We start from the raw sequence: 25,832 nt of genomic DNA, 5'->3' as shown, positions 1-25,832 counted from the left end.
ACAGGCTACCTTTGAATCCTCCTGCCTCAGCCTCCCAAGTGCTAGAATTAATAGCCATTCATTACCAAACTGGCTTTCTAAATATTGTACCAAGTTTAAAAACAAAACTTAAGAAATCAGCTGCAGAGTAACAAGCATTCATTTTGCAAGCGGATTTGCTACAGTAGTGCAGTTGTCTGTATAAAGAGACTTTTGCTCCATTCTGTTATCTCCTGGTATCAGGACACGGAAGACTAGCGCTGCTGTTCTGATGGGGAAGTTGGCATTGGGAGCTTAAAGCTGAGCACAAGAAACAAGCTGGCCTCCCCACCCTCAGCAGCCTCCCCTTGTGGAATTGGTTGTGTGAGGCTGGTGGGGCTGTGTTGATCTGATCCCACTGCCAGTGTGTGTCCCCTAACAAAGGCGGCTGTGTGTGGATAGGTGGGGTGCTCTGGTCTCCTTTAAAGGTACTCTGTTTTTACTTGGAATAACTCCATTTTGTGTTAAATCCCTGAGAAAGCCCAATAGACAAACACAGACCCCTATAGACACGCTACACCCTGCGTCTTAAAATTTCTTGTTGGGTGTGACATGGAAGTAAGATTATTTAGTTTAATTGAAACAATCTGTTGGGGGGGTGGGAAACGCCACTTGTTCATAGACCTGAGGAGATTCCCTCACACTGTCCTATTTTTTCTCTTCTGTGCCCCCTGCTGGGGAGAGCTGGAAGTGGCGCTCAGTACTTGAGCAAGCTGGGCAGAGGGTCCGTAAGTAGGATTTGCTTTGGGGTGATTGGTTCAGAACCAAATCTTGAAGACACGAAGTCTTTCAACTGATCTCAGTTCTGCAGCTTTCTGCTCAACAGGTCTATCCAGGAAAACGGTGAACTAAAGTTGGAAAGCAAGATCGAAGAGGTTAGTCTGTCTTCCTTCTGCTTTGTTCCTGTTTCATTCGCTTATCTTATCAATCTCCCCTTCCTGGGGGAGGGGGGCGGGGTCTTCATGGCAGCTTGATGCTATTCAGTGCTTCTGCAGCTGAAGCGTGATCCCCTTCCATACGGGGGCTTTCTGCTGGTCAGTCTGAAGACCATTTGCCCTATTAAAATCTGTTTTGCTGTATGTGTGACCCTCCCGTGCTAAGCTAGGACAAAAGAATGGAAGGCCTGTTTGCTCTAAACCCGATTTTTGTTCTTGTTCCAGATTGTTGAACCACTAAGAGAGAAAATCAGAGATTTGGAAAAAAGGTATGCACCCTTTTTTTGTTTCGGTTTTAAGAACATGTCTTAGATGGGTGACAGGAAATATCAGTGTTTAGAATGTTCATCTCAGTTGAGTTCATTATGTAAGAAAATACATATGAACTTAGAGAATATAAAAAAAAATAAGGCATTCTCAAGAGAGGACTCCTCCCTCCCCCAGAAGCTGGGTGTTTAAAGTCAGAATGCAGCCATGCTTGTTTAGAGACAGTCTGTCTGTGATGTGCAGACTCCTGGAGCCCACTGTATCCTTACTGGCCTCGAGCTCACAGCCCTCCCGCCTTGTCCTCTGAATGAATGCTGGAATTATAAGCCAATACTACCACACCAGGTCCTGGATGTGGTCTTCTGAAACCCTTTATCATGAAGGACTATTTCCTATGAAAACCATAGAGGTCCTTTAAGAAAACAAAAAGGGAGATTTCGTTTGTTTGTTTGTTTGCAATTTGTTTGAAGTTAATTTTTACTGTGGTTTTACTGAAGCCTTAACAAGGGATACTAAACTTAGAAAAAAAAAATCCTTCTAAAATCAGGACTAGGGAGATACTACAGTGGATGAACACTTACCCCGTAAGACTGAAGGCTGGAGTTAGGAACCCCAAATCCCACATGGAAGTCCCATAGATGTGCGGCTCCTGCAGTGCTGTGGGACTGTTGATTCTCCTGCCCAGTTCTTTATTTTTAGTCTACTCCCCCCCCACCCCCCCACCTGTGTGGTTACCCCTCCCCCTCCCCCACCCCTTTCTGTCCCCGCCCCACCCCCTCTCACTTTTTTGCTGTTGTTTTTTGGTAATGCACTGAGTCCAGTTAGTGATGCCTGCTGCCATGTTGACCGACCTTGTGCAGGTCACCACACCTGCTGTGGGTTCATGGGGACAGTGGCCATGTCATGTCCCCAAACAGTATTTCACGGCATTCCTTCCTATCCTTTGGCTCTTTGCTTCTTCCTACCACTTCTGCGGTGTGGATGAGCCTTGGGATAGGGACGTGGGCTGACACTTAAGACTGAGCACTAACAGTCACTTGTTCAGCACTCCGACAGGTTAGGAGTCTGTGCATTAACTACTGCCAACTGTTAACACAGGTGACTCTGACCAAGGTTAAGATAAGCGCTAATCTAAGGATATATATACATCAATGTGTCCATGAGGTAGTTTGACGTTATGTCTATATAGTAAATCAACAGTTGTGTACCTGCCTGAGGCCTAGCACCTCCCCAGCGACAGCCTTTTAACCAGGTTTACAGTACCAGGCTTGAGCTCCTTCCTGTGCCTCAGTCCACTCCGGAAGCAGTTGGCTATCCTGTAACCTTTATACCACTATAGCACTAGTGGGTACATCTTACTGGTGGTTGGTACTGTGGCATTCTGGCTCTTCCGGTTGACTTTCCTCCCCAGGGGCTGGCACAGTACCATTTGGCTGTGTAAAGGCTAGCCAGCAAGGGAGAGGTTCTCAGGCCAGTTCTAGCCTTATTCCTCAGTGCTCAGTAACCAAAGTGTCTTATATCTTCCGTGACAGAGTCTTGGCACCTGGTTATGGTGCAGTGGTGACAGCTTGTATTATTTTGGGTGCTATGAGGCCTTCCCTATAGATAACACATAGACACTGAGATTTTAGTTAAATAATCTATGTCTTCTAGGAGCATGATTGTCCACCCATGCAGGGCACCTGTATTAATTAGTGGTAGCTATGATATAACACCATTACCATAGCAACTTAGAAAAGGAAGGGTATATTTGGGCTCATGGTTCCAGAGGGATGAATCCATGATGGCAGGAAGTAGCAGGCACAGTGGTGGTAGGAGCAGAAGCTGAGAGCTTTACATCTTAAACCTCAAGCAGTTCCTCAAGCAGAGAGAGAAAGTGAATTAGAAATGGTATGAGTGTCTTAACTCTCAAAGCTTTTCTCTAGTCACATATCTCCTTTGGCTATCTGGGTCTTTGCTTCCATGTGAATTTTAAGAGCCCCCTGTAAAGAATATCAACATTTTGATATTGCATGGAATCTATAGATTGCTTTTGGTAGAATAGCTGTGTTCACAGCATTAACCTTGCAAATCCGTATGCATGGGAGGTCTTTCCATCTTCCACTGGCTTCAAACCTGGGCTAGTCTTAGAGGAGCACTCTTAACACTGAAGTCTTCAATTGTATTCCAAAAACCCCAGGGCAACTGACTAAAAGCCAGCCTGTTTAAAAAGTCTATACGGGCCATAGCTTTATATAGGTTCAAGTGGGTGTATGCAAAGGAGGTATAGAATAAGGACCAATCAGGAAAGAGCTTGTCAGCCTGGGAAATGAAAACAAAGCAGGCCAAAACGAGGATTTCCAATCTAGCTCATCCATTGATGTTATTGTGCAAGTGTGGAAAGCAGGGCATAGCCACTTGGTACTTAGAGCCTTGACTGCCAACCTGTGTAGCTGGGACCTCTCCAGCCCCATTACCAGCACTTGAGAGGTGGAAATGGGATCCTTTCTGACAAGCTGGCTGGCTGTACTCAGAATCAGTGAGAGACCCTGTCTCAGCAAACAAAATGGAAAGCCATTGTAGACACACAGCATCAGCTTTGGCCCTCTACACCTACTCACACATGTATGTGCATACACACACACACAATCCTTCTAAATTCATCTTGATTTTTATAAACTGACAATCTAAATACATGTCCATATAAACATTTTTGTTTCTCTCCTTTAAGTATAGTATCTCCATAAAACACTGGAAGAAAACTATAGGTGTATTGAGGTTTCCCTTATCCAAGCTATGTGAATTCCTAAATTCTTAGTGCATATAGATTGAGGCTAATCCTTCCCTGCTTGCACTTGTGCAGGGTGGTCTCATGGAAAGGTTCAGAACAGGAGAGTCATCCGGAGGGCATAAAATAAAGTGCTGTGTGGAGCCTGTGGTCTGTCTGCTCAGTCATCCGTCTGCCCTTGCCACAAAGTTGCTCAGATTGTCAGAACTTAGTTCTGGTCAAGTGGCTGGGAGGGAAAAATTGAACGGCGGAGGCTTCCAAGTGGATCGGGCTCCAGCAAATGTTCTTATCACGTTGACTTGGGGGTATCTCCCCTGAGTGCACAAGTCTGTCGTACAAGCAGTTTCTCTTTATCACTTGCAATTCTAAGTCAGTCACATCTCAGGCACTAGGACTTACTCCTTCTGTGTTAGGTGACAGTTTTGTGGCAAGAATAACAGTTGAGGGCCTAGAGCGATGGCTCAGCACTTAAGGTCACGTGCTACTTTTGAAGAGGACCCAGGTTCAGTTCCCAGCACCCAGTTGGGCTGCTCACAACCACCTGTACCTCCAGTTCCAAGAGATCCAATGCCCTCTTCTGGCTCTTATAGAGAAACGCACTCTAATATACATATATCCACACACTAATACACATGTACTAATTTTGTGTAAAAACTAAAATACATCATAAAAAAGTAATGTTTGAATCCTCAGAAATTTAAAAAAGAAAAACTAATACAAAGCTTTTCTTTCCTGGGATGTTTTAGTTATTAGTGTTAGCATTCTGTAAACCCCTTATCAAGTCCAGAGCAAGGAGGAGGAAATGGAGAGTCATTCCTCTTTGATTTTAAAATGTCTGAATGACTAATGGGCATAGGAATGGAGAAGGAGCCAGCAAGCATGTTCACTCATTTTCCTCTCATCTTGAGCTGAGCAGTCAGGCAGACTCTTACCTCCAACTCTCAGTGAAGGAGAGGTCATTGTCAGCAAGTTCCCTGAAGAACACAGAGCGGAACGAAGCAGAGGCAGAGGAAGTACAGAGGAAGGCCCTGTCCTCAGCCAATTAATACAGCGTTATTTGTGGTTTAAAAATCTCCTTACCACAATTTGTGCAGAAATTCTGTTGCTGTTTATATTTTCATTGGCTAGAAGCCAGAAACTCCTTTTCCAGTAAGACTGCATAATTTAGAAATTTTTGTTTGTTTTTGTTGTTGTTGTTGAGACAGGGTTTCTCTGTTTAGTTTTGGTGCCTTTTCTAGATCTCACTCTGTAGCCCAGGCTGGCCTTGAACTCACAGAGATCCACCTAGCTCTGCCTCCTGAGTGCTGGGATTAAAGGCATGCACCACCACCGCCTGGCAATTTAGGATATTTTAATATTTTAATTAAGGTTTTTTAACAAATAAATTGTTCATGGGAAGAAACAACCCATTACAGGGTTTCATTTCTTTAAACAGACTCACTGGTTAACTTACAGAAAACTCAGGGAGGCAGGCAGCTTCCCCGAGGCAAGGGTTTGCAAACAGAATCCCTCAGAAGGCAGCGGTAGTGTGGCTCCCATTGACATCTTTGTGATGTTCTTTGTGCTTTTAAACTAGAGGAGACATGGGAGCATTTCCACAAATGCAGTTTTGTCAATCTGAAACAGAACTGCCTTAAGAAAGAGGCAGGGCTTGGCCTCTGGGTCTCCATATTGATTTCTTGCTAAAACAGCCCGGCTTTCCTTGGTGAGTGAGGCCTGGGGGAAGAGCTGGAGTGCGTCCTTCCCTGAAACCATCTCAGGTGTGACTCAGGAGGCTTTGTGCTGGAATTCACTGGATCCCTGCTTTCACTTTCTCAACTGAAGCCTCCTCTTGACAAGATAGGAATGCTTCTGGAAATAATGTGCTTTTTGTTTTGTTTTTTTTATGTGTTTGTTACTTTGTACAAAGTGGTCTACAAGAAAGGAGGTGGTTGACAATTATGTATAGGGAAATACGTGAGGACAGTGTTCTGTACAAGCCTGAGCAGGAGTTATATGAGTCCTTCCCCTCCCCTCCCCCTCTCCTCCCCTCCCCTCCCCTCCCCTCCCCTCCCCCATTCTCTCCCCACATAGCTCCCATTCTCTCCCCTCCTCTCTGCAGACAGTCTCACTGTAGCTCATGTTGTCCTGAGCCTGCACATTGGTTCCCATTTGTTAATACCGATTTTGCAGTCATTCTTGGTGTTTGGTGTGGTTCTGGTACCTTCCACAGAAAAGTAAATCCTCAGATCTTCCTTACATAAGGTGACATAACCTACGCATCATCTCTAATGATTTGCTTTGCAAGTAGGAAGTAATGACAAGGAGAAAGTGTCCACTTACTCCATACACTGAAAACATTTCTCATCCACAGTTGGTTGAACTCAAAAAGCCTGTTGCATGTGTTGCTTTGATTCATTTCCATTTCTCTCAATGTTCTTTGACTATACTGAGTAATGATGATGATTTGATTTTCCTTTAGTGTGGTGTGGGGTTTAGAACCCAGGGCCTCTGCATGCACAGTAAGCACTCTGCTCCTATGCTGCATTCTTAACCCAGTGGTGACTTAGTAGAGTCCTAATGAGGTGCTTCCTGGTCTTCTGAGTGTCCTAAAAACCCAAGGCTAAAGTCTAGAATGACTTTAAATAATTGATAAAGTGATAACTGGGTCCTAGTTGTTTTCTGGTGAGGTGCTATGTGTCACTTTGATAGCAGGGATTCACACCATCAGCTTTAGTTCTAAAGTATACTCCCTGAGAAAACTACTTACCATTTTCTTCCTGGGATAAATAACACACCAAGTTTGCTAAGAGGCTATAGTTGGCCTTCCATATCCTCAGATGGCCTTCCACATCACTTTCAGCCAACTATAGTTAGAAAATATTTGGGAGGACATTGCCTCTGTAGTGAGCATGAGCTGAAGTTTTGGTTACTCCCCAAACTACAGCATAGTGACTTGATGTAATCTTGGGTTGGTGTTGGATGCCACATGAGAGGATTCAATGCGTTACTGTCAGGTCCGGACCAGGTTTGTTCACTCTTCCGATGAAAGGCTTTAAAGGCAGGGGGAATCTTGAGTGCAGCACACAGTTGCAGCAGGGAGATCTACTTCAGGGGGATCCTACTGGGAGGGGTGGGGGCTGTGGGAGGTGCGGATCCCACCAGGTCTTCAGGCCTTTGTCTCAGGTCATGAGTTTCAGGAAGAAGCTGGAAGTTTGACATCTTTGTTATCCATTTGTGACCCTTCCATATCTGCCTGTCTGATATTGCTCTAATTCCTAGTCTCAAAAGCATACTGGTGTGTGTGTGTGTGTGTGTGTGTGTGTGTGTGTGTGTGTGTGTGTGTGTATGCGCGCGCGTGCGCTCTGTATAAGAGACTTGAGCATCCTCCCCTATTAGAATCCTCTGATGTCTTAGAGCTAACCCTCGAGAATGCTGAGGGGTGACACTGCGTCCAGAGCTAATAACTTGGATTGGTTTGTTCTGTGGCTGATGGATACGCTCGCTCCTGGGATTCGCCTGGCAGTCTCATACATTGGTCCTCTCTGAGCCATGTCTCTCCTCTACCCCTTTGTTTTTTCCAGTGTGTACCTGCCAGCTCACTCCCCTGAGACACAGAGAGTTAAACTCCCGGGTCGGCACTGTAGTTAGCAGTACAGAGAGCTTGACTAAGATCTTAGCAGTCCTCAGTTTGATACCCAGCTCTATTCGAAAACAACAACAGAATAGAGAGAGTCTTGAAGAGGAAGCCGCAGGGAGGGAAGGAAGCACCACCATGTCCAGTTCTTTCTACATTTTTCCTGGCCTAGTAGAGGTCATGTCTCTGCTCTCTGTTGCTGCTAGCTGGTGGCTTCTTTCATCACTACCTCTCAGCCTGTAGTATGGGAAAAGAAAGTGACCTGGGACCCAACTAAGAAGCTGGAGCGGTATGTCTGGACCAGCTGACTTTACACACCATCCCTCACATGCCTCAATGAAAGAGATGGTATAGTAGAAAATCATTTGGCAAGTAGGGCATCTTTCCAGCTTTTCCAGGTCTTCCAACATAGCCAGAGACCTCTGTCTGCTGTCCACAGCACGGAGCATTCCACATTTGCTGGCTCTAAGCAGCATATAGCGAAGACAGTCTGTGACTGGGATGGCCACCGTGGGCCCTGGGGGAAGCAGGAAGTGCTGAGCTGCACACTGCTGCCCGGCAGCTTGCTTGGAGGCCACAGAGCTGAGAGCCCAGGGTTGCCGCGCGAATGCGCACACACGCCTTCAATTGTGCTTCTGTCTGCCTGTGCTTACAGTGTGCAAGGAAGCTTGTCATTTTGAGAACAGGAAAGCTCTTTCTAGGGAAATTCTGCAAAGGAAAGGTCTCTGCTCCACTTCAGCCTGACTGCCTGTTCTCAGGGAACAGCCCCTGTATCATGAGTGTGGTGTTCTGTTCAGTTCAGTGACCATTAACACATGCTCTGTGTACCAGCTCTGTGCGTGCTGGGGATGGGGAGGTTGCAGACATCCTCACTCCTCTCCTGTTACAACAGGAACTGCAAAGCTGCAGCACACGGATTTATCTAGAGTGCTGCCAGGGAGTCTGGCAGAAACTTCTAGAGCTTTTATTCTGTGTCTTTGCTGTCTTGAGAATCAGTCTTCCCCATGGACCTGTGACTTCACATTGCTCTTGTACTTTATCTGATGCAGTACCCCCACAGAACTGCCAGTGTGTGTGTGTGTGTGTGTGTGTGTGTGTGTGTGTGTGTGTGTGTGTGTGTGTACTGAGGATTGAAGCCAAGGTCCTTCCGTGTTTTATCACTGTTACATCCTCAGCTCTTTTTTACTACAGTTGTGGGGGAAGGCAGAGTCTCACTGTGTTGTTCAGACTGGCCTGGAACTGTTGATCCTCCTGCCTCTGCCCCCCAGGCTGAGGATTAATGTGTGTGGCAGGCACTACCACGTCTAGTACACGATCTTACCTGGCTGAGTACAGGAAGTGCTTCTCCTCTGCTGCTGCTGCCAGCAGCTTCCTTAACCTTAACTCAGCCTGAGTCTCCAGCTGGAGCCAAACAGGGATATCAAGGAGTGTCTCAAACCGGAACTAGCCAATGTCCCCTCTGTTCTCCTCTGGAGGAGAAAGGATCGATGACAGCCATGCTCTGAGAGCAGATGGAAAAAAAAATACTCACCTGAGATGGTTTACTTCAACAAAAAGATATACATGTATATATACTTTAAGCCAGGCATTCCTTTATCAGTACCGAAAAAGGTTCAGAGCTGTTTGTCGTAAAACCTGTAGGGCTGGCACACACCTCGGTGGAGTGCTGCTGTTTCCTGCATGGATTGCCAAGCCAGGCTTTGTCCACAGGGTTCTGAGAGTGCTCCCTATACCATCTATGCAGAGCCTGAGGAGTGACTGGGAACCACATTGGACTGACTTTCCCTTTTAATCTCTTCGTATTATAGTTTCACCCAGAAATACCCACCAGTAAAGTTTTTATCAGAAAAGGACCGGAAAAGGATTTTGGTAAGTTTGCACACCAGATTCACATTTATATTATTAAGAAATTTGCTGTATGTTGAGATTTCTGCACTATTAAATTCTACCTCCTCATTTTTATATTTTTATATAAAAATATAAATTTTGGGTATAAATATATATATAATGTATATGTATATTTATATCCCATTTGATGTTTTATATTTTGTTTGCATTGTTTTAATGGCATCACATACAGACAAGGAACCTTGTACCATTAGCAGCCACTTTTCTTTTCTGGCTCCCAGCATCCACTAAAGCTGCTCTATATCCCCAGGACTTTGCCCAATTCGAGTGCCTCATGTGATGAAATGATGCACTGTGCCTTCTTGTGTCTGGCTTCTTTGACTTAGAGTAATGTTTCCAGTGTTGTCCCACCACCTTCCTTTTCATGAGTGAACAATGTTCTCTTTTATACATATGTGCCATATCTTGTTTGTCCATTTCTCAGTTGATGGACATGAGCAGGTTCTACTCTGAAGCTGCTGTGAATCATGTTGCTGTGAACATAGGTGATGTTGTGTAGGTGTGTGGCTTCTTTCTTTGTACTCAGAGATAAAGGAAATCTACATTGAAAAAGCCAGAATTAAACTGTCTGTAGTCAGAGATGACATGTTTGTATTTATAAAGCCCAAAGAATCCTTTAAAAAAGAATTACTAAAACTAACCAAAGGGTTCTGAGTTGAAGGATACAGTCTATATGGAAATCCTTGAAGCTCCATACATGGAGCTTTTAACCTCTGGTTTTTGGATCACAGTGGTGGCTACTCTGGGGGCTTCCCTGACTAAGAGTCTCCTTGTTTAATATTAATGCGAGCTCTCCAGGAGAGAAACCATATCTTATGATTTTGTGGGACACCACAAAAAGATTTTACTGTTGTACTTTTTTTAGTTACATCTTTTTTGAGGCACCATACACATAACATGCAATTCACTGTTTAAAGTGTAATTCGTTGGGTTACTTTCCTTTGTAATCCCAGAATAGTACAGCCCTCACCAAATCCAGTTTACCATAGTCATGATGCCTCAGAGCCACCATATGGTAACCCTAGGCAACTGCTTACCTCTCAATCTATATAAGTCTACCACTCAGCTTCATCATAACAGATAGGGTGATGCCACATTTGTTTGTATGTGATGGCTCCTTTTACTTAGCATGTTTCCAAGGTTCATCCATGATGAACTGGGACTATTCATGAGCTTATTAACCATTTTTGTATCTTTGGATATTTTTTTAAAGGTGACTTTCCTTCTTATTACTGGATCATAATAGAGATTTTTGTATATTTTTGCAGGTTATTACCACATTTTTGTTTGCATGTTGTTTTCCCATTTTGTGAACATTCTAACCATCAAATCAGCATGCACTTGGAGAGATGGGAGAACTCCTCTTTTTACATGGGCTGTGACTCAAGCTAATGCTTTGGAGAAGTCCAGCACCCTCCTTAATAGGTCAGGTGACAGTGTGGTCACCCAACGGTGGTCCCTGTGTCCCCTGACCACCAAAAGGAAATTTTCTCACAGTTAAGCCTGTTTAAAGGAGCAGAAATAGCAGGAACAGATGTTTTGCTGGTCCATGTTTTAAAGATAGCAATAAATGCACACACACACAAAAAAAATTGCAAGCAGCGTAAAGGCATACAGACTTGACAGGTAGCAATAAAAGTGTGCCTTTCTCAGCCAACAGACACACAATATGACTTTTGTTCAGATAGCTGGACACAAGGGAAGAGAGAGGGCATCTGTCCTCCAGGCAGTGTCTGGCAAGTGTTTGTCTTCCCCAGATAAAGGAGTTGGGGCATTAGCCAGCAGGTGGAAATCAGCACACCAATAAAACTTAGACTTCTGCTAAACTATCATAATGAGATGCACATAAAAGTATGTATGTGTGCGTGTGCGTGTGTGTGTGTATCCTTATCAGTGTGTGTGTGTGTGTGTGTGTGTGTGTGTGTGTGTGTGTGTGTATCCTTATCACTTCTACTTCTGGTGGTCTATTTTTGCTTATTTTTTTTTAACTTTTGATGTTTGTGTTTCAATGGTACAGTTCAGAAGTTATTGTCCAGTCTAAAGTCACAAAGACTTGTCCTTTTCTAAGAGTTTTCTAGATTGGAACTTAAATTTAGGTCTGTATTATTATCAAATGTGAGAACATGACTGTTCCACGGTACGGTTGAGGGGAAGGTTTTTATTGTGGATGAGGGAGAGAGCAGCCAGAGGGCATCTGGAAGAGTCCAGAACAGGGAGAGAAGGTAGTAGACTGGACAGGGCCAGTAGACTGAACCAGGCCATGAGAGGAGAGATGGGGGGCAGAACAAGAGAGGAAGAATAAAGTGGGGGGCTAAAAGGATCAAGAGGGCACATGGCCAGAATGGCAGGGTTATGTAGGAATGAGAAGCGAGGGCCCATGAGCTGGAGAAGTTTAGGGTAGGGGTGGGGTGAGAAGAGCTGAGAAGAGCCACAGGTACCGAGTGAGCCTGGAGTCCAGCAAACACTTTGGTGTGCTGCTAGGAGCTACAGTTAGCCATTTGTCCTGAGTTTCTTTTGGACCTGACAATTTTATTTGTAGTTAATTTCTGAATATAGTGTTAGGGGAAGGATCTTCATTCTTTTGCCTCATTTGTCCTTTAAAGTCTGTCCTGGTATATTTGCTGGAAGTGGAAAATCATCTGAATATGATTATTTATATCTGGACTGTTGTGTCCACTGACTTATAGATCAGTGTTGATTATTATGGTTTTATAGTAGGTTTTGAAGTTAAGCGGCATGTCATATACTTTGTGACTGCTCCCCATCTGTGTATGTGTGTGTGTGTGTGTGTGTGTTTGTTTGTTCACGTGTGCATGCTTGCATATGTGTGTGTGTGTGTGTGTGTGTGTGTGTGTGTGTGTGTGTGTGTTTCTCCAAGATAGTTTGACTATTCTGGGTCCCTTTGAAATTCCTTAAAAACTTTAGGATCAGCTTGTCAGATTTCCCCAGGTTCTGGTAGAGACTGTTAAATCCGCAGCTCACTTTGGACCATCTTGCTGTCTTCACATTAGGCTGCATTACTCTTGATAGGATCATGGCTGTCTTTCTGCGGTTCTGGTTGTCTTCAGGGTGCCGGTAGCAGAGTCTGTTCTAGTCCGTGTTGCCGTGTGTCCGACTGACCACAGAGCTGAAGGTCTGCACTCGTATTTGTGTTGCCGTAATTTCCACGGTGCAGAGTCAATAGTTTCTGATGATGAGAAATGTCGTGGCCCGTGGTTCTGGAGACTAGGGTCCTGCATCTGACTCTGTTAACATGTCACCCATCGACAGGAGTAGAGGGCAGGGGAAGACAGAGGCGGAGCCTTTGCTTTTATAAGGACCCCACTCCCACAGTGATGGCGCTCCTGCGCCCAGGAGGGCAGACCCTAATGACCTTAGGCTCCACCTCCCATCCCTGTTGCCTCAGGAAGTGACTTTCTGACAAGGGGACTTGGATGGACTCAAAGCATAGGCACACTGGTAGGTAGATACCTATCATGGTCTTGCCAAGGCTTTCTGGCAGGTTTTCTTTCTCTTTATACCTTACTGCCACAAATGCGCTTAGAATTTCTGGTTCATCTGCCATCTCGTAGGTTAAGGACATTTCAGCATCGTTTGATACCTGAGTCTGGCATATTGTGGCTAAAACCTAAGGCCTTTTGCATAGTGGTCGAAGCCTTAGACACGGAGGTTTGTCTGGAAATTTATTTTTGTCGATTTGAGGGGCAGCATAAATTAAACGCTCACCTTAAACAAGACTATTTGAGCTATCCATTAGTATCCAGAAGAGCAAGAAATGTCATGGGTGTTGACATGAGCTGGTAAGTTCAGAGCTGTGCCATGTGTGGGTTCACCGTTGGTCTTCCTGGGGTTGTTTCCATGTGAAATAGTTGTCTGATGGGATAAAATTTACAATTAGAACAGTATAACTACCTAGGTACGTTATGAAAACCCTCCATTATTTTCTCTAGAAAGGAATTGCTTAAAAAGGAAACAAAAGGAATCTAGTGTACCTTAGTCCCTGTTGCACAAGATGCCTCCAGGAGTTGCCTGCTGAAGGTGTGGGAATGTTAGAAGCAGGCATGTGTAGTTAGCCAGCTGCATTTCTGCTCTTTTGGACGTCTGCAGGTCTTCTGGCTACAGATACACTAGAGGCACCACGGAGGAACTCACCTCAGAAGCATTTGCGCAGGGATAGGTGGAGTGTCAGTCAAAACAGTGAAAGTTTTTAATTTGTAATCATGGACCTCTTGAGAAGTGTAACTGGGTGAAGCCGATGAAAATTTGCTGGAACTGGTGGTACCTCTGGCCTGCAGCCCTAGCTACTCAGAAGGAAGAAATCACTAAATCAAGGCTTCTCTGGACTACACACACACAGTGAGTTCAGGCATCTTAGCAAAACCCTGTCTCAAAAGTGAAAAGAAAAACAGCAAACAGAAGATGGCCAGGGATCTGGATGTGCACAGCTCTGGGAAAGAACATTTGTTTAGCATCTGTGAGGTCTGGATTCAACCCCCAGAACCCCCAGAAAGGAGAGATTAAATGAAATGAGCTCTCATCCCCTGAGTCAAGAACTAGAGAGTGTCACATTTGGATCAGATATTTTCCCAGAAAATAATTTTATTATAGATATTGTATTCCATATAGGTAGAATATAAGTATACTGCTATAATAAAACACTTGAAGGTGGGCACTTTTAATTCTGCCTCACCCTACCCAGTACTAGTATTGTAGGGGCATTAGAAACATCAGTTAACCTAGTCCCAAGTGGAGAAAGAACAGGACAAGATAGTGGCTGCCATCCCTATCTGCCTCCTGAGCTGGTGCGTTGCATTCCCATCTTCCGTTCTCTGCTTGGAAGGAAGCCATCTTTTCCTCACCCCACACCCCATGGTCACATTCAATTTGAGCGAATTCTTTTCATTTTCAGAATACTTTTAAACATAATTAGCATGGCACATCTGTGGTGATTAGTTAGGATTTAGGAAAGATGTTGCCTCTTGCCCTCCAATGCTCTGGTCCCTTCGCTGCCTCCTTGGCTCTGGAGAGCTGCAGCCCTCGTGTTTCTGTTTCCACTCAGATGTAACCAGGCAGTGGAGCATTACTTATGGCTTTCCTCTGGAACGTCCATGCTTCTCACTTGTTCTTAGAACTGATTGGGACAATGCTAGTTATGCATGACAGCTTTTTTGTTGTTGTTGTTTTGTTTTGTTTTGTTTTTTGGTTTTTCGAGACAGGGTTTCTCTGTGTAGCTTTGCGCCTTTCCTGGAACTCACTTTGTAGCCCAGGCTGGCCTCGAACTCACAGAGATCCGCCTGCCTCTGCCTCCCTGGGTGCTGGGATTAAAGGCGTGCGCCAGCACCGCCCAACTCTGCATGACATCTTTTCTAAGTATAACTGAAATATATACTTTTTTGGTAGTTAGCCAAGCCCTCTGCGCTTTGCTGACACTTTTCTAAAGTGATTCTAAACATTGACAGTAGTGGTTTTAGAACTGTGAACCATCATCCTTCAGTACCCATAAGGATGGCTTCCAGGGCCTCGTGGGTAACAGAATCTGAGGGTGCCTTTTTTTTTTTTTTTTTTTTTGGCTTTTCGAGACAGGGTTTCTCTGTGTAGCTTTGCGCCTTTCCTGGAGCTCACTTGGTAGCCCAGGCTGGCCTCGAACTCACAGCGATCCGCCTGGCTCTGCCTCCCGAGTGCTGGGATTAAAGGCGTGCGCCACCACCGCCCGGCACCTGAGGGTGCCTTTTTATGTAGCCTGGGTTGGTATTTGCATAGAACATGCACCTCCCCTTCTGCGCTTTAAATTATCTGTAGACGGCTGTACCTCATATAATGTAAATTACACTCAATTATGTGTGATGTCATATCATTCAGGGAACGATGCCATCATAGACCACACTACAGTTCCAGTCCAGATCCCTTGAATCAATGGGTGTGGACCCTGAAGATATGGAAAGGTCGTCTGTTGGAGTAGTCAATATTTCATCTGTTGTAATACACGTTTTTGTATTGTGCACCTCTGCCGATGGAGGGGGTTTGAACCGAGTAGCTGGGTAGCTGGGTAGCTGTTTTTTTGTGCTCTTCCTTGAACATTGTCTAATAGTTGAAGATAGCTGAGCAATGTTCAGGTACTAAGGCTTCTTTGCTCTGGAGGGAGTATGTCAAGATGCTGCCATGAAGCCTTTCCTGGTTGCGCCTTACTCGCTGCCAGACTTTGAGTTGTACGCCAAAGCTGTGTCTCCATGTCATCACTGTCTTTTCTGGGGGTGTCCCAATACAGATCACTGGAGGTGCGGGCTTTGTGGGCTCCCATCTCACTGACAAACTTATGATGGATGGCCATGAGGTGACCGTGGTGGACAACTTCTTCACAGGCAGGAAGAGAAATGTGGAACACTGGATTGGCCATGAGAACTTCGAGCTGATTAACCATGATGTGGTGGAGCCCCTCTACATTGAAGGTGATTGTTATCACATTGCATTTTTTGATGTTTTTATCCTATGTAAGGTGCAGTCCTAGTTTCCAGAAGAAGGGTGGTTATCGCCAGGTGAATGCCTCTCCACTGTCCTGTGGCTTCCCAAGTCTTCAGCTTGGTCTGTGGATGTAGCCTATGGGGTGCACAACATTTATGGTCTAAGTGTTGCATGTTGAGGTTCTAATTCCTAGGGTAATGGTGCTGGGAAGTGGGGCCTTTGGAGGATGGTCAGCTCATGGGGATGGTTCCCTCCTATAGGGATTAGTGCCCTTAAAAATGTTCAGAGCACCCCCTCACCCTTAACACAGTGAGACACAATGAGAATATACCATTTATAAACCAAGAAGTGAGTCCTCCCCAGACCCCATGTCTTCAAACACCGCTGTCTTTGACTTCCCAGCCCCCAGTGTAGAAATGGATTTCTTCTGTTTACATGCCAGCAGCATATGGCATTTCATTATAGTGAGCCGAGTGAACTAAGACAACATCCCTGCTCTCTGAGAAGGCTGATGCTTGATGCTTACACGTTGTTACTTTTAGTATTTTATAGGAAGTTGGCTATTATAAAATGGACCAAAGATCCATCTATAAAGCTTTGGTTTTATTGGGTGGTTTTATTAGCAAGTATTGTGGACCTTTGGGAGAGGTGGCATATAGACTACCTTAGGTTGTCATGAGTATACTCTTAAAGAGGATTGTGGGTCTTAGCCCATTCTCTTTCTCTGCCTCAGGGTTGATAATAAAAATGTTGTTCCATCATACACTTGTGCCATGATGTGGCTTCTTCCAAAGGTCCTTAAATCATGAAGCTATCTGATTTTAGATTATAGCCTCTTGAATTGTCAGCCAAAAATAACCTCTTTCTCTTATAAGTTAATTATCTTTGGTATAAAATGCTGTGGGTTTTGTTGTTGCTGCTGTTGTTGGGGGGTTTTGGGGGTTTTGTTTTGTTTTGTTTTGTTTTGTTTTGCAACAGGGTATCTGTGTAGTCCCAACTGTCTAGAAACTTACTCTGTAGACTTGGCTGACCTCAAACTCAGAACTCACAGAGATTTATCTGCCTCTGCCTCTGCCTCCCGGATTAAAGGCATGCATCATCACTGCCTGGCCAGAATGCTGTTATTGCAGCTTTTGAATAATGAGATCTCGGTTTTAAATGTATAAAGCCTTCATGGAACCTGGCCACTTTATAAGATTGTGGTTGAGGCAATCGTGGGTGGATGGTGGCTCTGCAAACGTTGTGACCTGCAGAAGTTGTCAGTGAGCATTTCTAGGGACAGTGGGGTCTTTGCATAGGTGATTGAGAATCACAGTTTGGCTTTCAGTTTTAGTGGAAGCTGTCTGTAGTGGGTAGCCATTCCAGCTTTGCTCTGGAAGTTCCAACCCCCATTGAGGCTTCGGGAACTGTCTTGCCTACAAGGTGGGGTCGAGAGAGGACCCTGAAGACCCACGTGGAAATCAGGAAGGACACAGACACTCGGGGAGAAGGGCCTGTGAAGATCCAGGCTGAGTGCCGTTGTACAGCCCCAGCCCTGAAAAGGAAGTTTGCCCTTGGAGCCTTTGTACATGGACAGCCGGAACCTGTGTCAGACATCTGGTTTCCAGAACCATGGGGAAGTAAACATCTGGTGTTTTATCCCTTGGTTGTATTGTATCGGTCACATCTATCAAAGGAAGTGAGTTCAGGGGCCTGAGATAACATTGAAAGTGTCCTCCCAAGTCCTCCACGGTGTGCTGGTGAGAACTGCCATCTGGGGACCTGGCATCGTGCTCTTGTTAATGTAACAGTAGCACAGGAGCTAAATGGTGTCACACTCCACCTCCCTTAACCATACAGAAACCCCAGGGTAACTGGAGCCTGCTTTAGTCAGTAGAGTCCTGCTTGGGTTGTTGGAGTCCAAGGCTTCTGTAGCCACACCGGCTCCCGCCACCACTCCAACCACCACTGAAGGTCATGTGCAAGCTTCTGCCTTCGCATTGCTGCCTGTGAAGGAGTGTGTTGAGGCTGTACAGCATTTATGTAATCGTATGTAAGGCCCTCCTGTGTGCTTTTTCAGAAATGCCATTGCTGGAATTTCATCCCTCAGGACAACAGTCTAAATAGGAGTCATACAAATGATACTGCATCTCCTTCATGTATAAACTGACAACATGACGGCTCCATGGTATGGGGAAGGGGAAGGTTTTTATTGTAGATATGAGGGAGAGAATAGCCAGAGGCACCTAAAGGAGTCCAGAGCAGAAAAAGTAGCAGGCTAAATATGGCCAGCAGACAGGACCTGGTCATGAGAGAAGCAGGGGACGGAGAAGGGGTGAGAGGGGGAGACAGGCAGAGGGGAGAGCAGGGAGACAGAGAGGGCACAGCTAAAATAGCAGGGTTAAGGAGAATTCATAGTTGGGGTGGTGTAGAGCTTTGTGCTGGAGGAGCTTAAGGGAGGGGAGGGAAAAGAGCCAGGATGCTGCAATGCTAGCATGGACTTTGAACTGTGTAATGGGTTGAGGAAACATGGAGGCCAGCATGTGACATCTCAAGATGACAGGGTTATGTGGTCTGCAGTGGTTTCAAACACAGCCATGGTGTTCTTTGTCAGGTTCCTCCCCACCCCCACCCAGTGTCCTTTTAAAGCGCTTAACTTGTTTAACTGGCCTGTGGTGGCTCATCCGGGGACAGGCTGTAGTTCTTACAGAGTGGATCAGGTGACCTCCCCTCCCCTGGACGTCCTTGTGGGTGACTCTGGGTCAGCTGAGGAAATGCTTGCTATGGGCTAGCAGCAGCGGTTCTGAAGTTGCCTCCTAGAACTCAGACCAGAGTGCAGCAGGACACTACTAGCAGGCTTCTGTGGCTGCCTCAAAGGCCGTGCACCAACTGTGCAAAATACACACCCATGTGAGATAGTCCACGTATAAACAGAGTGTGGTCTTACTCCCTTTGTTGGGCGATAGATTGTTGGTGTTGAAGCTGTTAGAAACATGCTGCAAAAGCCATCCTATGGAATGACCTCTGGAATGGTCATCCTAGGACTCTTTCTTGTTCAGTCTCCTGAGGCAAAGAGCCTGCCCCTTGCTGGGAGTTCTTCCATTTTGGTTTTCCAGCATCTGCGTAAACACAGATGTGGATGGAGAGCTGCTCTTCTGCAGTGCTCAGAGAGCAGCGGTACCCATGAAGGAGCCCAGGGGAGAAGGGGCCAGAGTGATCGGCAGCACTTAACACCAACGCTGTCGGCTTGGCAAGCTCAGCTTTCCCTGTGCTCGTGTGGCAGCGGGAGGTACCCTCATTACACCAAGCCATAGCAACCCCTTAGCAAACGCTTCATTGCGGGGAGGAGCCATGGGAAAGGACGCCAGGGAAGGGAAGTAAGAGATGTTGAGCTGCCTCTCACGGGCACCCAGGTAAAAGCAGGCTTGGGAAAGTGCGTTCGCAGAGGGGCTTGGGTCCTTGGTGACGTAAGCATTAGGTGCCTGTTGTGCTCATGAGAATATTTTAGTTTACTGTAATTTATGAATTAATGTCTCAACTTTGATTTTATACCCAAGTATAAATATATGCTGAAGGAAGTGGTTGATCTCAGAGGTCCTTTCTGTTTAATTTGCAACAGAGGCCTTCATGCAAAGCATTGTGGACACACAGGAAGAGAGCCCTGAAACACCCCAGCCCTGTACGACAAATTGCTAAATGGTTTTATTAATAAAAAAACTTGAGCCAGATATTGGGGTGAAAACTGAGAGATCAGAGGAATAGGACAAGCCACAGGCAATCTCACCTTACAGACTCCTCGGCCTTCAAAGAGTTCTACTTCCTGTATACCCACGCCTATATGCCTTTCTGTCCCTGCCATCTCACTTCCTCTTTCCTCCCAGCTACATCACTTCCTCTTTCTGCCCAGCTCTGTCACTTCTTGTCTGTCTGTACAGACCTCCAGACCTCTATGGTTAACTCGTGTTGGAATTAAAACTCTTGTGCCACCATGCCTGGCTCTGTTCCCAGTGTGGCCTTGAACTCACAGAGATCCAGATGGATCTCTGCCTCCCAAATGCTAGGATTAGAGGTGTGTGCTACCATTGCCTGACCTCTATGTTTAATACAGTGGCTGGCTTTTCCCTCTGATCCTCAGATGAGCTTTATTGGGGTACACACAGATAAAATATCACCACACAGCCCCAGGCCGAGCCAGGCCTTTGGCATGTACGGCCTTCATATGAAGTTCTGTGTGAGAGGAATCAAGGCCCAGTCCCGCTCTTGCATTGAACTGAGAGGAGAATGCAGAGTTGTACATGTCCTGGAATCCTGCTTCTCACTGTAAATGCTGCTGTCAAGGCTGAGGCTGGGGCTACTCTGAGGAGCCCCATGTTAGGAGCGCATCCAGGCAGTCCTCCCGAAGTGCCTGTGCTCGTTGGTTCATTGCCAGCTCGAGACAGTTAGAGAGGTTTGAGAAGAGGAATTCCTTCCTGTCTTGAATTCCTGCCCTGACTTCCTTCGATGATGAAGTATGATGTGGAAGTGTAAGATGAAATACCCCCCCACACACACACACCCCAAGTTGCTTTAGGTTATAGTGTTTTATCACAGCTATAGAAACCCAGGTAAGACAGTGGAGGATGGTCCCAGGTCCCCATGGGCACAGCATCCATAGATGCTCAGGTCCCACACAGAAGCTCCGCACACCTACCCGGCACTTAGTGTATCATGTGTGGTTGCTGTGAAGCAGTTGCTAGAGTGGAATCATGACAGGGAAAGGCTGCATGTGCTCAGTGGAGATGCAGTCCTGGGGGGAGTTGTGATCTGTAGTTGGTCTCATTGGTGGATGTAGATCCTTTGGAAATGGGGCTGACTGCATTTCTGCCAAGTCTTTGACGTGGAATGTAGAAAAGAGAGTCTTACAGAAGGTCTCTCAATGCACACTTTCACAGAGAGACACCTAGTGATGCCAGTCTTTGGTGTCATGGTGCAGTCCTTAACTGGTGTGTAGCAGTGCTGTTTATAGCATGGGCCCCATCCCAGAGGAACCTCAGTGCCACCTGAGACATTGACTGCATGAGGATCTGTGTCTAGAGGAAGACAACTCCGGATTTCTCTGGGGCCTTCTGAAAATGGCTCTGGGTTCTCTCAGGAGTCTTCCATCTGCAGGGCATGCAGGCAGCCCCTTTCTGGTGCCAGTTTTCCCCTCCCCTGGCAACCTCAGTGCCCTCCTGCCCCACCCTTCCAGCATTCAGGTGAGTGCCTGACTTTGGGAGGCATGCCTGATGATCGGATGGAAGGCTCTCAGGGATTTTCCTCCAGGTGCTTTTTCCTAGCGAAGACCACAGCTCATAGCCTTGCAAATGCAAACGGGTCAGGCGGCAGCATTGGCAGCCCACATCCAGAGACACCACAGAGCAGTAGATGCGGTGGGTGCATTGGCAGCCTCTCTCCACTTCCAGCCTGAGTGTTAGGCTCATTTTTCCTGTGCTTTGAACTCACAGCTGACATGTTCTCAGGCTTTTTCTCTGGCTCTTGAGTGCTATTAACCTTGTAGCTTTATTTACATTCCAGAGCCAGCTATTAATATTGCTTGAGGCAGCTCACATTTGCACTTGTTTGCCCCTACTCCGAAGTTTCCCTTTCCTCTTCATACATCCTCGGCAGATTAATTAAGTCAACAGTCTGTGCAGTTGTCCTTTTTAGGACAGGAGCAGGGGTATTGTGGGCAGTGTTACAAGTGGAACACATTTGTAGAGAAGTGGGCTGTGTAGAGCCTGGATTTTCATGCAGTGTTCAGGTTCTCCTTCACTGGACCCCTGGACCTAAGTAGAGGTCCTGATGTAAAAATCAGGCGGACCGACGTGTCACATGGCAGAAAAACAAACCAGATAGAGTAGCTCTGGCGGTGGAGGGAGTGGGAAAGACAAGTTTATGTCTTAGCTCACTACTCTCTTAACTTGGGCTGTTCCCAGGGCCCTGGGCTGAAGTCCTGGGGAGGGCTCTTTGTTTTCCATCGACTGTGTCCAGGTCCCTCAAGAGGTGCCGGTGGCCGTAGTGGGCTTGGGACTCTGCATTTGGGGTTTGAGGTCATTGCTGAGTGGCGGTGGGAAAACAGTGCCCAAGCAGCTTGTTGGTTGCTGGACAGATCACTTGACAGTTGAAGTCACTGGCTGGCAGCGTGAGTGGCCAGCCCCAGAGGGGTGATTTCTGACTAGAGCAGCAAGACGTTTCCCATACAGAACGGCATCAGGGTGAGCCCAGAAGGCTGGGCTGGAGTGATGGGAAGGAGGGCAGCTTACAGCTCCGTGGCTTCTGTTCGATGTCAGGGAAGCGCAGTGGGCTCACAAGATACACTCGCCCTCTTAGTTCTCTGGGCTCCGCCCTCTTAGGACAGGGCTCTATAGCCCAGGCTGACTTGGACTTTTCTGTGGCTAAGGTACACACTGGGAATCCAGGCACTTGGGAGTTAGAGGCAAGGGGATGAGAAGTTCAAGGTCCCGGGCTACATGAGGCTGTCAGAAAAGAAAGAAAAACAAAGAAACCGCAAATTTGTGCTGAATCCGAGGTATTTCTGGTAGTGCTTGGCCATGGTTCATTGTGCAGCCTCAATGTAGCCTTGATCTGAACACACGGCATGCACATGGCACTGCATGTACAATGCAGTTCCTGCAGTGCAGTGCCGTGCATGCCAGCCAATGCTCCGGTGTGAGACTATTGTACATTATGAACTGTGCTGCTTTTACCAAAGGCATCACAGTTTTCCTATCCCCAGCATAGAATTATCGAATAGTATAGGTTGTATTGTATTATGGTGTTTGATTTTAAAAAACACTATGTGGGTGGCTGACTTGGAAACAGCCAGAGTTTGCAAACCTGAGCTATCCTAAGCCCACTCTGCTGTTGGTACTGCACACTTACAGGAAGTGATGTTCTCAGCGTTGAGGATTCTGAAGTCAGAATCTCCATCAGTTCCGAAAAGCATTAAAGGTGCTTCTGCCCTGCAGTAGCAGTGTTCAAGCGGGATCTGATTCTCTATGTAAAATAAAAACCGCGTCCATCTCTTTAGTGTAGATTTGCTTTCATCTTCAATAAATGCCGTAATTATACACATACTAAAGAATTATTCTAAAGTCTATTTCTTTGTGACTTATTATTAGCGTTTGCTTTGTTTGAAGTTGTTGAGAATGTAATTGGTATCTATATGGAACCATATATTAGTAAGTGGAATTTCAGCATAAGACAAACTGGCACTGTTTTACACTCTAGTTCATGATTTAGAAACAATGTTGTTGTTCTTAGAAATAATACACTTCTCTTTTGCCTCCTCTAGTTGACCAGATTTACCATCTGGCATCTCCGGCCTCCCCTCCGAACTACATGTACAACCCCATTAAGACGCTGAAGACCAATACAATTGGAACGCTAAACATGTTGGGTCAGTAAGTTGCCTTTTTTTCTTCTTTTCTGGGAATAGTTTAAGCAATCCTTAGCGTGCAGAGTGGCGAGACTTCCATCTATAATGTGTATTCCAAGACCCCTGTGATTGCTCAAACTTAGATTGTACCAAATCCTGCAACTTAGTAACTTTTCCATTTTGAGTCAGCAAAAGCTAGTACACGTTTCTTTTTTTCTTCACAACTACTCCAATAGAAGATTTATTCTTAGCATAGGTCTTTTCACCCTCAGCATGGGGGTGGAAAGCATCAGAGTTAGAAGGTGATGGACTTTTCCACCGTATGTTGGGAGTCTGGGACAAGTGTGGAGGACTCTCCCTGTTTGCTTGACCCCACACTTAGTGGTGGTCTAGTTGTTCTTGTGTGGGTGCTGAGTGTAGGAAAGCAGTTTGGGGCAGGACTGAGGATTGTGGTGGCTACCTGTATGTGGAGCCTGGAAGACAGCATCAGAATACAGGTGGTTGCCCAGGTAGGGTATGCAGAAGAGGTGGTAGATGTGCCATTTGGGAAGGTGGGATGAGAAGCATCTTATCTTGCTATGTAACCTGCCAGGGTGGTTACTTAGTATAATACAGGGTAGCCACAAAAGACGATGCAGAGGAAACAGTCTTGCAGACACTACAGGACTGATGGACATGTGAACTCACAGAGACTGTGGCAGCACACACAGGACCTGCACAGGTTCAAGCCAGACAGGCTCCCAGCACTGACAGGACACAGTAGACACAGCTCCCATCCCTAGCCAGGAAGCTATCTCCAGTGGGCATCTGCTTGCAAAGGAAAAATTACTTTTCTCCAATGGAGTCTCACTGGATATAGTAAACACACTTTAAGGGTTGGCCCAAGCCCAGTGATGGTCAACACAAAATGAACGCAGTGGTCTTTTTGTAGATTTTTGTTGTTGTTGTTGTTGTCTCATAATGCTTTGTTGGGCTTTTTTTTTTTTTTTTTTTTTTTTTTTTTTGGTTTTTCGAGATAGGGTTTCTCTGTGTAGCTTTGCACCTTTCCTGGAACTCGCTTTGGAGACCAGGCTGGCCTCGAACTCACACAGAGATCCGCCTGCCTCTGCCTCCCAAGTGCTGGGATTAAAGGCGTGCACCACCACTGCCCAGCTTGTTGGACATTTTATGTCTTACAGATCTTTTGCTTATGTATTATGGTTTCCAATTTTGTATTTGTATGGCTGTGTATTATGGTTTTCAATTTTGTGTTTGTGTAGGTTTTGTTTTTGAGTGAATCATTTCTGTGTGTGTTTCTTATGCTTTTTCCTTTTAAAATTTGGTTTGTTTGCTTTTTCATTTGCCTATTTGTTTTATATATGAGAGAAAAAGAGTTGGGTGGATGGAAAGGTGGAGAGGAGCTGGGGGGGGTTGGGGGAGGGGAAACCATGATCAGAATATCTTCCATGAATAAAAATTGTTTTTCAATTAAAAAAACAAAAACAATGGTGTGAGATAGCATTTTTGGAGCACAGAAGCTCCTGGACCCACATTGTACTTACTCATCAGAGTCTGGATCTGGCCAAGCTTGTAGCTCCCACTTTTAACTTAAGTGCTGCTATTTTAAAGGGTCCATTTGCATTTTTCTTCTTGCTATTTTTTTTTTCATTGTGGTTCCATGGCAGATGTACTAGGAGTAGATAAATAATTTGGTGGACGCTCTGGCACCTGCAGGACTAAAACATTGCTTACATTGGTCGCACGCATGCACACACGCACTCACTCACTCACTCACGCATGCACGCACGCACGCACATGCCTGCCCTTGTGAGCTGACAGTTCTTCTGATAACATGTACACTTTCTGCAGGACTGGCAAAGCGCGTGGGTGCCCGTCTGCTCCTGGCCTCCACATCTGAGGTATATGGAGGTGAGTGATGGGGCCCCTGAAAGATGTCCACTGACCCATGGGGCTGTTTGCATCCTGTCCTGGGTAAGATGGAATCAAAGTCCAGGATTCCATTTAGAAAGCTCAAGCAGTTGACACAGCCTCTCTTTTGGTGTCTACTCTGTGAGGCCTGGGTCAGGTGAGCTGTCCAGTGATGATGAGGTGGAGGTTTTCCATTCTGCTCTGAAAACATCTCAGAGATTACCAACATGAAGTCACTTTTCACCTTTTGCTGGCACATTACTCTTCCATGAGAGCAATGAATGCTGGCTGGCTGGCCATGAAGAGCCTGCAGGGTGACCTGAGAGCTGCCTGGTGATGGACACATGCTCATCACCTCACCCATTACAGAAAGATTTCTGGAAGAACCTTAGTAGACAGTGCCAGTAAACTCCAGGTCACATTTAACCCACCCACCGCCTTCATGGTCTCCCCTGAGCCATCCACGCCCAGGAACTTAGGTCAGGAATGGGGAAGGGGCACATTTTCAATTCATGTTGGTTCCTACCCAGTCCAAAGCCAGGTGGCTGCAGGGTGTGGAAGAACCTTCACCTGGTACAG

At 45.9% G+C, this 25,832-nt stretch overlaps 1 protein-coding gene across 2 annotated transcripts in view; it reads left to right on the top strand.

The window, feature by feature from the left end:
- Uxs1 (UDP-glucuronate decarboxylase 1) overlaps window positions 1-25,832 on the top strand; it is a 75,972-nt gene that overhangs the window by 22,575 nt on the left and 27,565 nt on the right. The window contains exons 3-8 of one of the 2 annotated variants that reach the window (XM_028865818.1): window positions 830-893; window positions 1,179-1,222; window positions 9,412-9,472; window positions 15,777-15,957; window positions 23,262-23,366; window positions 25,194-25,253. In XM_028865818.1, the coding sequence (XP_028721651.1) occupies window positions 830-893; window positions 1,179-1,222; window positions 9,412-9,472; window positions 15,777-15,957; window positions 23,262-23,366; window positions 25,194-25,253 (515 nt within the window). The remainder of the gene's footprint in view (window positions 1-829; window positions 894-1,178; window positions 1,223-9,411; window positions 9,473-15,776; window positions 15,958-23,261; window positions 23,367-25,193; window positions 25,254-25,832) is intronic. The other variant, XM_028865819.2, reaches the window with a different exon arrangement.

The sequence above is a fragment of the Peromyscus leucopus genome, chromosome 16_21 (genome assembly GCF_004664715.2).
Source record: "Peromyscus leucopus breed LL Stock chromosome 16_21, UCI_PerLeu_2.1, whole genome shotgun sequence".
NCBI classification, from domain to species: Eukaryota; Metazoa; Chordata; class Mammalia; order Rodentia; family Cricetidae; genus Peromyscus; species Peromyscus leucopus.
This window is presented reverse-complemented; position numbering and strand designations above follow the sequence as displayed.